Here is a 14,013-nt window from a genome sequence, read left to right as displayed (position 1 = left end):
TAATAATAATAATAATAATAATAATAATAATAATAATAATAATAATAGATTTAGCAATGCAATATAACACTTAGCCCATGCTTGTGATGGCAGCAGTACAGCAATGGAGGCAAAATAACCTGAATTGCATTTCAGGCAGCAGCCCTGATTGCGTGGCAGAGACTGAGACCCCCTTGTCTCTCCTGTGCAGGGTCTTTCAGACTGTTTTTTTCCTCTGTTTTTTGTGCTGCTCTGAGTGCAAGGTCAGGCACCCCCTCCCAGCCATTTAGGCTTTACTTGCAAAAACATAAGCATAAAATTATATTTATAGTTCATAGTATCTGTCCAGCAATGACACCACATAAAACCAGCACGCTGAAAATGTGAGTGAATACTTTGGACTCGAGCCTACAAACGCTTAGAGAAGTTGTTCTTTCAACGTGTCTGATAAAGTCATGCAAGGTTTTTATTTATTTATTTAGGGCCATATTCAGACCACCTACCTAAGGCATTGCAGCATGTCAAACATCAGACTCCGGCTCTGGCTGGGTGAGTCAGTCTATCTAAATTAGGATCCTCTTTCTGCTATACAATGAGCAAAAATGGGAAGACACCTCTGGAAGCCTGGAGACCCAGGGAGTTCCGTGCTGGCTCATGGAAGTACCAAGGGACCTCGGCAAGACGGTATCACAGGGAGGAAGCAGCCAGAAGCAACCTCATAAAAAATATTTGGCAGCTGATACAGAGCAGACACCTGACTCTGGGCTTTCCAGCAGGCATCTCTGCTCAGGCTCAGGGCTGAAGGAGGAGGCAGCACTCAGCATCGCCTTCAAGGTTGCAATCCCAGGAAAAGAATAATTTTCCCCAAAGGGCCCCTAATCAGAGTAGCTTTACCTTTCGGTGCCTCAGGAGCCAAACCTGGGCAGAAATATTTCTTTCCCCTCCCTTCATCTCCTCAAAGAGCCCATGAAGTTGAGCAACGCTCTCACCTGCAGGAAAGTGCTGTGACCTCAAACCAAACCCACAAGCTGCAGCTGGAAAGATGAGCAGCGCTGTGGTCAGGCCTGCAATTTGCCTCCGAGTGCTGGCCTTCCCTCCCGGCATGGATCACGTAACACCAAACCTATGGATTCCATATGCAAGCCTGGGTTTTCAGGGAGCAGCAACATGAGCTGTCTATTCAGTCTCCAGCAGTGGGGGAGAGATCCAGCACGTCTGCTGCCATTTCACAACCCAAAAGGGACCTCTGTGGGAAACACTCTTTGTTTTTTCACAGGATAGATACAGAACCTCTGAGAAAGCTGCTACAAAACCATAATGATATGGTATTAACCAAACATAATTAATTTGGGTCTTTATACTCCCATTGCTAACAGACACTTCAACGGTAGTACAGTAAACAGCACACAGGTTCCTGCAGCACTTGGGACTAGATTTTTGGAAGTATCCACCCATCCAGGGGCTCCTATAAGCAACTAATGGAATTTTCAAAGTATGGGGCAGACAGGCATAGAAATTCTGTAGCCAGAGTTTTAAAAATCCCCCTAAACACCTACCTGCAGCTTTAGGCACCTTGGTGCTTTGAGAGTTTGGCTTTAGGTCCAAGAATTTCCAAAAAAGTTGCTTTGGCATACCTACACAATAGTGACCACTTGCCTCACAAAAATGGATCAGAAGTTCAAAAAGTCCTAAACATCCACTTCATGAAGGGCAGTATCTTGTTAAGCATTTCACTGTGGCCATTGTACCTTAACTTGTAGATCTAAATGTTTGAATTACTTTTGAGAAATAAATTTAAACCACTAAAATTTAGGCAAGTTTTTCACAAAACTTCATTCTTGATCTTTTTAATAAACTTCCTAAGCCTATTCACTTTGCTCAATGAGGTCATAAACCAGCACTGCTTATATTACATTCACTTTCACGCTAAAGATTTGTTTTGTCACAAAGAGAACTATAAATTCATGGAATGAAGGTAGAAAGGACTAATTGTGACAAAGCTTTCTGGTTATGCTCAGCAAACAGTTTGAGCTAAGATTTTAAAAAACACTTTATGAAGTTGTACTACTGGCTTTAATGAAAGCACACTTTCTGCAATGCCAAACACTCCTGAAAATCTTGTATTCTGGATTTGGGCCAAACACAAAGCCTGTCTCCATTCCAATATTAATTATTAGTAGCTTATTTTTATTCTTTACTACTAAACATTAATAATTTTCAGATGGCAAATCAGATTAGAATAACCACTCCATACATACCACCCTGGTGGGTTCCATTTTCTGCATCAGTGTCCTGATTTATGCTATTAACTAATTTCCTTGCATACGGAGGAGCTTTGTCAAATACTCATTTTGCTGGGGAAACACTTGGCAGGCCCCCTGCAATGGACAGTAAGAGGGATACTTGAATTCTCACAACAGTCTTCTCTCAGCTCACTGAGAAGATGTACAGCCTGAGGTGCAAAAAATACTGAGTTCTATATTTTCGAAGTTTTCTAAACAGAACATTCTAAATGACAGTTTGGTGGAAAATTTTCATCTGAACAAAACTTTAATCTTGAGATTGTTATCACTCAGTTGATTCACAGCTTTGGACCTAATTTTCATGGGAGCAAAGACCTTTCATAACCACTGATTGCTTTGCGGTATTTAAATACTGGGGTGCTCAACATGAAACATTTGGAAGTGTCCAGACACCTGCAAACGGCTGTGAACACCATTCTTTGATATTCATGATATTTTACAACATCCAGATGAGTTCTCAGAAAATCACGAGTTCTTGGCCTTCACTTCCAAACCACAATTCACAAAATTCTTTTCCTTCGCACTCTGCCCAAATCAGCAGGGGAATGAAGTGAAAAAAAACATCTTTTCCCAACATAACACCAATAAAGATATCCTATAATGAAAAAGCTAAATTAGAGGAATTTGTTCAGAAATAATATTAATCATACCACAATAACAGAATGTTTTGTCATTACCTGGTGTGCCCATTTTGGAAGGTTGAAAAAACAACGTCTGGCAAAACTTCACTGCCATACGGTGCAATACCCGTCAAACATTTCTCTAATCCTAATGTCAGCCTTCTCCCCTATGATGCCATTGTATTAGTGACATAGTGGCCAGAAAAGCAAATTGAAATGTAATGAATGCTCAGTAACTATGAATATTCATTGACTATTTGAATGCTACTGAATGTTCTCCTGTACTGGCACCTGTGAAGTTTCTGCCAAACAGAGTAGCTAAGGTTTTTCTACTTGCATAACTGTATTCCAAATCCTCTGAAGTCTGGAGAGAAACCTCAAACCTCCAGCAAGTGGTTGGTCTAACTCTCCAAATGAGAGTCAACTCTTATGGTGGTTGGAGAATTTCCATCTGAACTTTTCTCTCTTATCTGTCTGCTGTAACAAAACAGGGTTTTTTTTCTATACAAATCTGTATCAAAATTTAATGGCAGTTTTCCCCATATTTTCTTCTTTTTGCAATTTTGGGAGCAGAGTTCTGAAAGCTCCTCTGGGAAATTCACAAAATGTTCTCTATCTTCATCCAGGTACTATTTTTCCATGAATTCATGACACCCTCGTAACAATAGAAGGTAACAACATATCACAGCTTGACATCACTCAGATATTTGGGGGGAAGGGCTGGTTTTTTTGTGGTGTTTTGTTTGTTTGTTTGTTTTTTGTGGGTTTTTTGTTTCATTTTGTTTGTTTGTTTGTTTTTATAATTTATTTGAAAACCAAAAAGGACAGCTGCTCATAGGTAGAAACTCCCACACCTTATCTTTTTAAAATCGAGGTGTCTCCCACTTCCATTTTAGCATTTTTTCCTTTCTCAATTAAACGTGACACAAGATGCCTGATAAGTGACTGTCAAGCAGGAATTCTTTCTAACTGTGGTAATTGGAGTAGACAAATTTGACTTTTCAAGAGGTACTTCCATGGACATTATGTAAAAGCAATCCTTTTATTAATGACTAGAATACTTCAAATAGTATCTCTCTGAGTTTCCTGCAACGTGGCAGCAGCAATGTTAATACATATATGTTATGCAATAATCTTTAAATAATGAATAAAATCACAAACTCAAACTTGCAACTTCATAAATAGCAGAACTTATGGCAGAACTGAAATTCTGGAATCTCCTTGCCTAAATCAGCCATTTAAAATCCACCTTCATTGTTTAAATCTTGTTTTCATTTAGCCTCAGACTAAAAATAAATTTTGAAAGATCAGAATTGCTGCAGTCAGATATTCTAAGCTTTTGAGTACCTCTCCTTAATGGATGATTTATGACCCAGACAAATAGAAACAGAAGATTTTCTGCTTTTTGTTGGATGTGACTGGCTATGAGAAGGGCGGCTCCACCTACCCACCCACCCAGTTCTTATGCAATTCTTGGTAATATCCAAAAAGGAAGCAGGATCTGGGCCTGCAGACAGAGACTCTGCTCTGGTGAAGATTAAAAAAGACATAAGTATAATTCAGTGGGGCTCAATTTAATCAACTCAATTTTGGTTACCTAAATTGGAGCTGTGCAAATCTTAGCTCTGCCATGTTTTGCTGACCTGATGAATCCTATGATTTTATTCCTGAAGAGATCATTTTGATTACACAGCCTGACATTCTGCACAGCACCCATCAGATAACTCAGCAATTCCCAGGTGAGGAATTGCTCAAACCCTTAACCTCTCCTTGACCTGCCATATACTTTTTAGGAAAATACCATGCCCTGTCTTAATATTTGCAACCCGTGGATAACCTGACAGAGTTTTCACAACTTACTTCAAGTGGCCCCAGAGTTAAAATTTTGATGAGATCATACTGAGTCTTTATCTACAAATTTTCTCAAGTAAAGCACCTTTACTTTCTGGCCATGTATTTTCTCTTCAGAGGGCCAAAAGCTCTAACTCCATCCGAGCAGACATACTGAACTAATCCAGTCCTAGTGTGCTCGTTTCTATCAGAAGTTCCATCTGGACATGAGATAAAAACTTTGCTTTGTGTGAGACAGAGCATGGGATCAGGCTGCCTGGAGAGGTTGAGGAGTCTCCTTCTCTGGAGATATTCAAAACCTGCCTGGATGTGATCCTGTGCAACCCTCTCCAGGTGAACCTGCTTTAGCAGGGGGTTGGACTGGATGATCTCCAGAGGTCCCTTCCAACCCCGACTATTCCATGATTCTGTGAAACATACAGTAAGTCCACAGGGTAGCAAAGAGGTTAATATTATACACTCGGTGAGGTCAAGCTCCAAGAACATATAACAAGCCATTATGTAAAAAATCGCCTGAATTTATGAGTCACTGCATTTATGAAGGAACCGATATGAAAAAGACAACTTGGCAAAAATAAAGAAAATTATTTCCAGCTTGAAGTTTTGCAATCTTTCAGTATATCAAGGCTCACTTACTGTTATTACTATCCATGTTGTGCAATGTTCTAAAAGTCACATTTTTTCCCTTGTGTATGCATAGAGATGTCCAACAACCCAAGGTATTCTTCCCTCATAGAAAATAAATTAGAAAGTGAACATAACTCAGAATAACATGCAAGATCCCCTCAAGTAGAGTGGTAGAATCCTAATATTTTTTTTCAATATTTTCCTTCTAAATAATAAATCAAGCCCCCTGCATTTTTCTATATGGAATGATATGGTGCAGAAAAAGCTTGTGTGTTTATATTTCTCATATAATCACAAAAACAGCACTAAGCTATAACAGGTGCTTCCACCCATGGATGAAACAAGTCAAACTTTAAAGTTTCTTTATTTAAAGCTGGTCAGTTTGTGAATGCAGTAGTCCCTAACTTTGATTATGAACCTGAACCTGTACCATCTAAGGGTAAAATGTATCAAGTTTTGAAGATTAAGTTTTCTCAACTTGCTGACATTTTTCACTTCAGTCAGTTTTCTGTCTTGTAGTAATAATTTCATCAATTAGCATGGAGACAGGCAACACGAAGGGATTCAGGGTTGAAATGGTTAAAATGGAGCTAATAGGGGCATTCTCCTAATGACTCCCCACACTGTCAATTTTTAGTGGTTAATGTTGTGGCAAAGGCACTTACAGCACAAGAAACAGGTCACTAAGTGAGATTTCTGAGCATCTTTCAGGAATTGCCCAGCACATACAGTCAAATTCAATTCATTCTCAACAGTTCTATTACAGTAAGACTAGATAACAATGATATTTAAAGGCAGTCAATCTCAAAGGTTTATTTTAAAGATTATCTTCTCAAAATAATTTATATGGTGGGGGAAACTTTCCTTTTTATAATAACCTAAACAGAAAATATCTAATTAACTAAGACACAGCCTAGCAATCATTTTTGCTTTCAAATCTGAGGACTTAGTGGAAAATCTGTGATTGTGCAGTGACTGTGGGCTCTCAGGTTGCCCAGGATGGACAGAATTGTCAAGAAATGCTCTTTAAGTGCCCTACTGTTGACAAGAGGATCTACCTGTCGTATCCAGTACAGCAACTATTTTCTTTTACTGTAGGAGGTTTTGCACCTGCAGACAAATGGTCTGAGTCACTCATTACTGTCATGAGCTAAAACAACATTGTAAAACCTTGACTGTCTCAGGTACCACAATAAAGTGATCAAATAATCCAGCCATGCACTGTCCTTTCCAGCATAAGGCAGCCACTAATAATGGTTTTGCTACATAATGCCCTATTTTAGGTATACACACACACACAGAGATTTATGTATATTTCATATTAAAATAACGGCAGGACATTGCTTTAGAAATCATGGTTGTCTCTGCTTCCACCTGCAAATTTTGACATCATGTCTTATAATTTGTCCCTATTTCTACACTGCATCTTTCATCTTTTGCTGCTGCTGAGCTCACTCATAACCAAATCATCAGCAAACCTCACTATCACCTAACCCTTCAGTGTTTTCCTATGGAGGAGGAAGGAAAAGGAGGAAAAGAAAAAGAAATAAAACTGTCCCTTTAAAAACCAAAGCATTTAAGCTGCTTGTCAGTCGTCTTCCTGACAAGGCCACTTGAATGTATTCAGGAATATTTGCATAAACGCTCACAGTGAGTTCACCGTGGCAGCTAGTGCTAATGGTACATAAAGTAATTTAGTCACTTCTCTTAGGCATCTTGTCAGGGTGATAAGCACCTCCTCTTTGCCTTGTTGCGTATTAGATCATTAGATAATAAAGTGTTAGAGCATGCAAACTGACAGGGTCCCAGGGACTATCATTTTTCGAGGGCATTGCATTCTGCCAGAGAAGAAAAAGAATAGAGAAATTGATGCTGCAATTGGCTTTACATTCTTGTAAAGACATTCAAAGATTTGGGGAGAAAAAAGAGGTTTTAATTTGCAACAATATGAGAGTTTTAAGTGGAAACTTTGCAGACATCTGCAGTGGTGGACTTTATGCTGGTAAACTTGAAAAGAATTGTTGCAAACCCTGCCCGAATTCTCCCTTTTCATAATTTTATCACTTATATTGCATTGGAAAGATTTTACTTTTAAAATTGACACCCTGGGATGAACTACAAGCTGAAATATATTCTACTGTTGGGGTCTATTGGCTCTTCACTATACATCTTACTATAGATATATATAATTTAGAAAGGTCAACCACACCGGCTTTCTGGTTTAGCATAAATATAAAACAAGTGAGGATCCAACTATTTGTAAATGAAAAAGTGATAATTATTGAAAACCACAGATTAGTGTGGCTTACCCCATTTATACCACACAGAGATGGATGAAATAATTGGCCTCTGCCAGCTATTACTTTTAAAGACAGATATATTTATTTGAAAGACGAGCTTTTTAACCTGCTGGTTTCAAGGACAGCGTGTGGATACAAAACCATGATCTAAGGTCCTGGTTATACTCAGAGGAAAGAGCTACGAAAAGGAACTTTCGTTTTACTGTCTGACGAGCAAGATATAAATAGAGATATGTTGGGTGTCCCAAAAATAATCCGGGCTACCTGCTAATGAGATGGTAAAACCCAAATGTGGAGACACCAGGCTCCTGAGTGGCTCAGGAGGTGCAGTTTTCTTTCCAGCTTTTTGGCACCCAAACTCTCTTTTTGGTGTTGCATAAACTGCAACTCCATGTTTAAGAGCAGTGTGTCCCAGCACAACTTTGTAAGAAAAAATAAGCTGGATATTGTCTAACTAAACTAGGCAATCAACACACCTTCTTGCTACATCCTGTCTCCCCTTTTCCCAGTTCTCACAAAGTCAGGCATTCATCTCTACTGCCATCAGATATTTGTGTTAAAAAGTTAAACACCTAGGAGAGTCCACAGGAATACATTTGTCAAGGGCATATTATAGTGAGATCCCAGAATTTACAAACCTACGATCAGAAGTTGCTCACCAGAGCAATGAACCAGAGACAAACTAACCATGAGTACGTTCGCTTCCCATCTCCCCGTTTACGGACACTGCTCAGGTCAATCTGTCCTTCCCCTGAGGGAGGCAGAAAAGCTGGGAAGAGGAAAGGCAAACAAACTGTCTCTTTGATATTATCTGAGATAAAAATTCCAAAAACTGAAGAAAAATAATATATACTTCGTGACTCGAAATGAAAATAAAAATTAATTTCCATGGAGGAAACTGTCATCTATTCCAATGGGTCTAAGGTTTGTGGAGGCTGCCCAAAATTCAAGAGCATTAAGCCTTTTCCTATTATTTTTGTTTCTTTAGTTAAATGTTTTAGATACCTAACAGCATCATTTAAAACAGTTACTGGATTTTTTTCCCCCTTTTTTCTTGGGATCACGAGTGCATAGAATTCCTGGAGAGCTGGATTGAAGGGTTTAGGTTAAAAAGAAAGGCTCCACCAAGCCTTTGGAAAGAGAGCAATTTTGTAGTGTGAAGGTTGCTATTCAAAAGTAAGAATTTACTAGCAGTTGCTTTATGAGGTTGCTTGAGAGGTGCCTGAGAAAGTAGATTAGAAAAATCACCTTTCCCACAAAAGGTACACATGGAGATATTTTGCAGATGTTGACTTTTAATATCAGCACAGTAACTAAGGTGTGTGTAGACGTCTAAGCAGAGCGTTACCTTTTTTTTTGTTTCTTTTTGCTAACAGAATTCCTCAGGTTGTAAGAGTGGCAGTGATATCTGTGGTAAAATGAGATACTACCTTGCATTAGAGTAAGAGCATTTATGTAGGAGAAATTAAGTACTTCCTTGACCAAAAGCATGCACTGAGAAGACTGAAATGGGGAAAAAAAGAAAGAAAAAAACATACAAAAATATGGCAACTGCTTTAGTAGGAATATGAGTGAAAGAATAGGAGGGGTTTTTTTGAAAGACTAGACTTAATGGAAAGATTACAAAGTTGAACCGAGAGAAGTTTCCTTTTTTAATGTTCTGCCTTCTGCTAATTAATAAAGACAGAGTTCGTACATTCCTTATAAATTTTCAGTAAAAATTATGACAGTGGTTTGTTTATTAAATTAGGTTGTTGGCAGGATGAAAAAAAATTCTATAACATGAATTATGACTGAAAATGGCTCATAGCCTACATAAAAAGTTAGAGCTAAATAAATACAGATGTAAGTTATGTTTATATAATGAGAAACGCTGCTGAGCTAAGAATTTTAGGTTAGTAAGTGTGAACTACAGACCCGATTCTGCAAACACTTATCAATACCCTCAGCTTCTCTGACACAAGAAGCCTCATTGATCCCAACAAGACCATATGTGAGCATAATCTTAAATATATGCATAAGTGCTTGCAGGACTGGTGCCTGAAAGCATAAACAGAATAAAAACTATTTACAGAGGAATCCTGAGTAGTAGAAACCCACACATTTTCCCATCTCTCAGCATTAATAATTTCTTTTAACATATCTAGTTAACATTTTTCTGAGTGGCATTTGCTTTCCCAGAGAAAATTTTATCTGGTTTCTTCAAACTCTTTGGAAAAATCTATTTAATTATTCATCAGATCCTTGGCAAATATTTGTGAAACAAACCAGCATAAAGGACTGGTGCCTTCTGCACTCTACTACTTCAATGGGAGCTGAGGGTACACATCTCTTAGAGGGAGCAAGCACCTATTGAATTTAGGATTATAAACAGCTTTGAAGACAAAGAGCTATTCTACCAAGCTGGAACAGAGAGAGGGGAGTGAAATGCCCTCTGTTTTTGTTTTGTTTTTCAGCAGTAGTCATCAACTTTGAGGACAAAGAGCAAAACAAAACATTAATCAAATCCAGATTTTTCAAAGCACATTTGCACTCAACAACTCCCATTTTAAGCACCTACAGTCACCAGCAGATGTTCCCTTCCAGGACCAGCTGACCCTACAGAACAGATTACTGTCCCCCAGGCTACTTCCAGCCACGTGCCCTCATCCCACCCTTGCTGGGGTTTACTGTCCTTTCAGAAAAGCCAGACAAATTGCCTTGCACCATTTCTCCTTCAATCATTTCAGCAAAATAAGTTAGATTGGCAAAGAGTGATTATTTAAGCGGTTTAATGCAAATGAACTTCATTGGACTGAAGGAGACCCGGGACCAAGTAGACAACCATCTTAGCTGGCATGTCCATGGTGAAGAATAGCCTGGAGCAGGGAGGAGAGACAAACAGCTGTGGCATGCAGGGAAGAGCAATGTCCTCAGCTGGCACAGCTGGAGCCAGAAGAGAACATTCATCCATGGCTTGAGTAAGCAGATGGATTCCCAAAAGGGCTCTGCTTTCATTTAGGGCAGGTCAATCTCCTAGAGAGCTCAGCACCCTATAGATAGAAGAAATCCAATCCAAAATTTGGATGCTGAGCATTTCAGAAAATATGCAGGATGCTTTAGATGTACAGTCAAAAATCAAGGCAATGGAAAAAAAAGATCAGACTCCAATTTTGGGTGCTGAACAGATGGAACCAGCACAAAAAAAAAGAAATCACCACACTGCACTGACACACAGGACAGACTTTGCACCCATGTTTGCTTAATGGTTTGTCATTTCAGTGCATTTAGAACTGACCTACTTGAAAAATTCCCCCTTTGGTCTGGAGGCCAGTATCTTTAAAATATCCAGCCCCAAGGGCATAAACTGTTACAGGACAATTTGAAAACAGTAGCCAGAAACACAAACCAAACAAATCCACATTTAAAGTAGCAATGCCAACCAATGAAAATGATATGCCTACCATGTTCCAGATAAGAAGGCGTACCTTCCGAGGGATCGAGTCTTCGAGCTCTCCGCCCGTGCTTGGAATTGTTGTGTACAAACATATTGTCCGACACTGCCAACACATGGCCATCAACGTTGACTGTTGTAGACACCACGACCTGCGAGCACAAGAGCAAAACATAGGAAAAATTGGATATATCTGTATGTTTTTTAAAAAGCACAGAGTGTAATAAACTCAGTTAAATAAATAACAGCTGGGAGCTGTAGAAAATTGCATAGCTATTTCGCATAATAACTGGTGCTTATGCTGTACAAATCTAACAAGAGACGCTATTGATGAGTGGGTCTTTGGCATCGAAAGCTTTTGATGCAGTTTTAAGTCAAATTGCAGAGTTTGTAGCTGCATGGCAGACAGCACACTGTTAACCATCATTTTAACAAGAGGATCTTTATTAAGTATTTTTTCCCCTATACACAAGGGCAGCTGTGTTTCACCCAAAATTATCCTTCGGTTTCCATGCTGAAGTAGATAGAGCTGTTGACACTGCAAATGAGAATAAAAGAAAACAAAAGTGTATTTTGTGAAGTTGTAGTGAGAGTTGTTGCGTGCCTTGCCCTCATCCTTCTCTGCTGCCATCCCCTCAGTACGGTCACTGCAGGTTGTTGGACTTGCCCAAATTTCTCCCAAGCTCTATCTTAGGGAGTACGGATAGGTATGTTTGTGTACACATGCACGCTTGACAGTGGGGTCTTGATCTGGAGAACACAACCCTATTCATCCAGTGTTAGAATTATTTGTATTTCTCAACTTATCTCAATGTCAACACCTGGGATTTGGTTTGAGGTGAGGGAGACAGAGCAGGACTGCGCTGGAGGCAGGATCCAACACCTCTGGTCCCCAGAGCAGCCTGAGATGGGAGAGGAGCCAACCCAGCAGGGGCAAACAGGCAAATGTTGGGTCCAGAGTAGAAGACCCAGCTGCTCAGAGGTGTCCAGAGGGACCCTTCAAACCTAAGGCTCAGTAGGCACCATCCTAAAGGAAATTCCTGTTCAGGCTGAGGGCACCTGAGCCATGAGACCTCATGGAGGAAACAAGGGGATGCATGGGACAAGTCCCTTGCAGAGCTGCGAGTCCATCACACCAGGTATCCTCCTACCCCATTCAGACCAAGCAGTGTCAGACTCCCTAGCTTTCATTCAGCCACCCCTCCCACAATCTTTTCCCAACAATGTCATTCCCAGGATTTTACCCCAGCCAAAGATTTGGCCTTCAGCTGGCTGCTGGTTTGCCAGGAGCACGCGTCGCCTTCGAGAACTTTGACTAAAACAATAAGAAGAAATGACCTACACTTCTCCTTACATTAAACAGGGAAAGGGATTAAAGACTGAAACCCACAGAGATATGTTTATTCATGCGACCTCTTACAACCAAATATAATAATTGTCTGTTAATTGCAGTTTCAGCTCCCACCTCATGCTTCGACATGTGAAACAGCAATCAGCAGCTCCTGTTTAATCCACCTATTATGTTGACTAATTAACTTTGCTCGACAGTTTATTTCTTCCTCCATTATCAGCCCCTGTCAGCCGCAAGCACACTGCCGCAAAGGGGGACCTCAGCCCTTTTGATTGATCACCGATAGATTGACATGCAGATTAATTTAATTAGAATCACCTCACTTGAGAAATGAAAGACAATGGCAAGGGGGCTAATAGATCTGCTCTTATAATGAGGCAAGCCTCCAGAGCCACGGCAGAGGATTTCTGATTTATTTTGCTGAATTCCCCAGTCGCTCTGAAAGGCTCTCGCTTTAATTGTTCTTGGTTTTGAGAGGCTTTAGCCTCTGAAGAGGTGAAATGCTTTACAAGGATTGGCAAACATTGGTTCAACTCTCTCAGGAAGCTGCTGCCTCTCAAAGTTGGTCAAATGGGGACACTTAAAGGATCGCTTACAACTATTCAATTCCATCACTTGAATTGGAGGGGAGGGTGGAAGAAAAAGTGAAAGAAAAAATTTTCTACCTATTTCTGGCCCCTGATTAAAACACTCAAAAAGTAAGCAAAGCTGTTAAACTGCCCATAGCCCATTCCAAACTCTTTGTCTTTAAAAAGAGGAATACAGAAGAGAATAGTTAACATTGAAAGGATCCTAAACCCATGCCTCAGAATGGCATTCCAGGCAATAGATTTTTGTATGTGTTTTAAGTGGAAGATATTAAAATACAGAATAAATTATTCAAGAGCTCTTATAGATGGAAATTTCGGAAAAAGGAAGCACCAAACACTACAGGTAAGTTTTTCTGAAATCAAACTAAGGGGAAAAAAACCCTAAGCCCTATATATAGAATTCCAAAAGGGATTTCAAAAGTAATTTATCTATTGCATTCCTGGGGGATAGAATAAAGTTTATGATATTTTCAATAAAATATGATCTTATAGTAAGTGGCTCAGGGTTTGCAATTCTATTTGTGCACTTGCAACCATTGTAAATTCTTTGCAACTGGGATTTTAAGCGAAATCCTTGGCACCACCTGTCACAGTTCCATGACTTATGCTGGCTCTTATCTTCTTCTATGGGTCTGATTAGATGCATATGAAAATTAACACAATTACAATTAATAACAATGGCTACAAGATAAAATATTTTCCTCAGTTCTAAAATGCTGTAATTACACACAGATTTCCCACTGAGGCTGATCAATCCTGTGCTGAAACCAAAACTTCTGAACGTTTCTAGAAATAGGATTCCAGAAAAATAATGGGTCAAGAGTACTAACAGTAAGGTAGTTCTCAAACCTGTGAAAATCCTGTATTTAAGTAGCTGTTGCTATACATGCACCTTTCTAGGGAAGAACTTGAGGAGAAAGTCCTAGCGAGGTTTTATGTGAGTAAATCTACATTTAATT

General features: G+C 39.5%; 1 protein-coding gene across 8 annotated transcripts in view; it reads right to left on the bottom strand.

Annotated features, from left to right (window-relative positions):
* EBF1 (EBF transcription factor 1) overlaps positions 1–14,013 on the bottom strand; it is a 274,437-nt gene that overhangs the window by 82,186 nt on the left and 178,238 nt on the right. For 4 of the 8 annotated variants that reach the window (XM_027682769.1, XM_027682771.1, XM_027682765.1 and 1 more), the window contains exon 8: positions 11,124–11,265. In XM_027682769.1, the coding sequence (XP_027538570.1) occupies positions 11,124–11,265 (142 nt within the window). The remainder of the gene's footprint in view (positions 1–11,123; positions 11,266–14,013) is intronic. The other 4 variants (XM_027682772.1, XM_027682773.1, XM_027682767.1 and 1 more) reach the window with 1 other exon arrangement.

The sequence above is a fragment of the Neopelma chrysocephalum genome, unplaced genomic scaffold, assembly GCF_003984885.1.
Source record: "Neopelma chrysocephalum unplaced genomic scaffold, ASM398488v2 Primary Assembly neopelma1_63, whole genome shotgun sequence".
Classification (NCBI taxonomy): domain Eukaryota; kingdom Metazoa; phylum Chordata; class Aves; order Passeriformes; family Pipridae; genus Neopelma; species Neopelma chrysocephalum.
The sequence above is the reverse complement of the archived record's forward strand: the minus strand, read 5'-3'. Positions and strand labels throughout refer to the sequence as shown.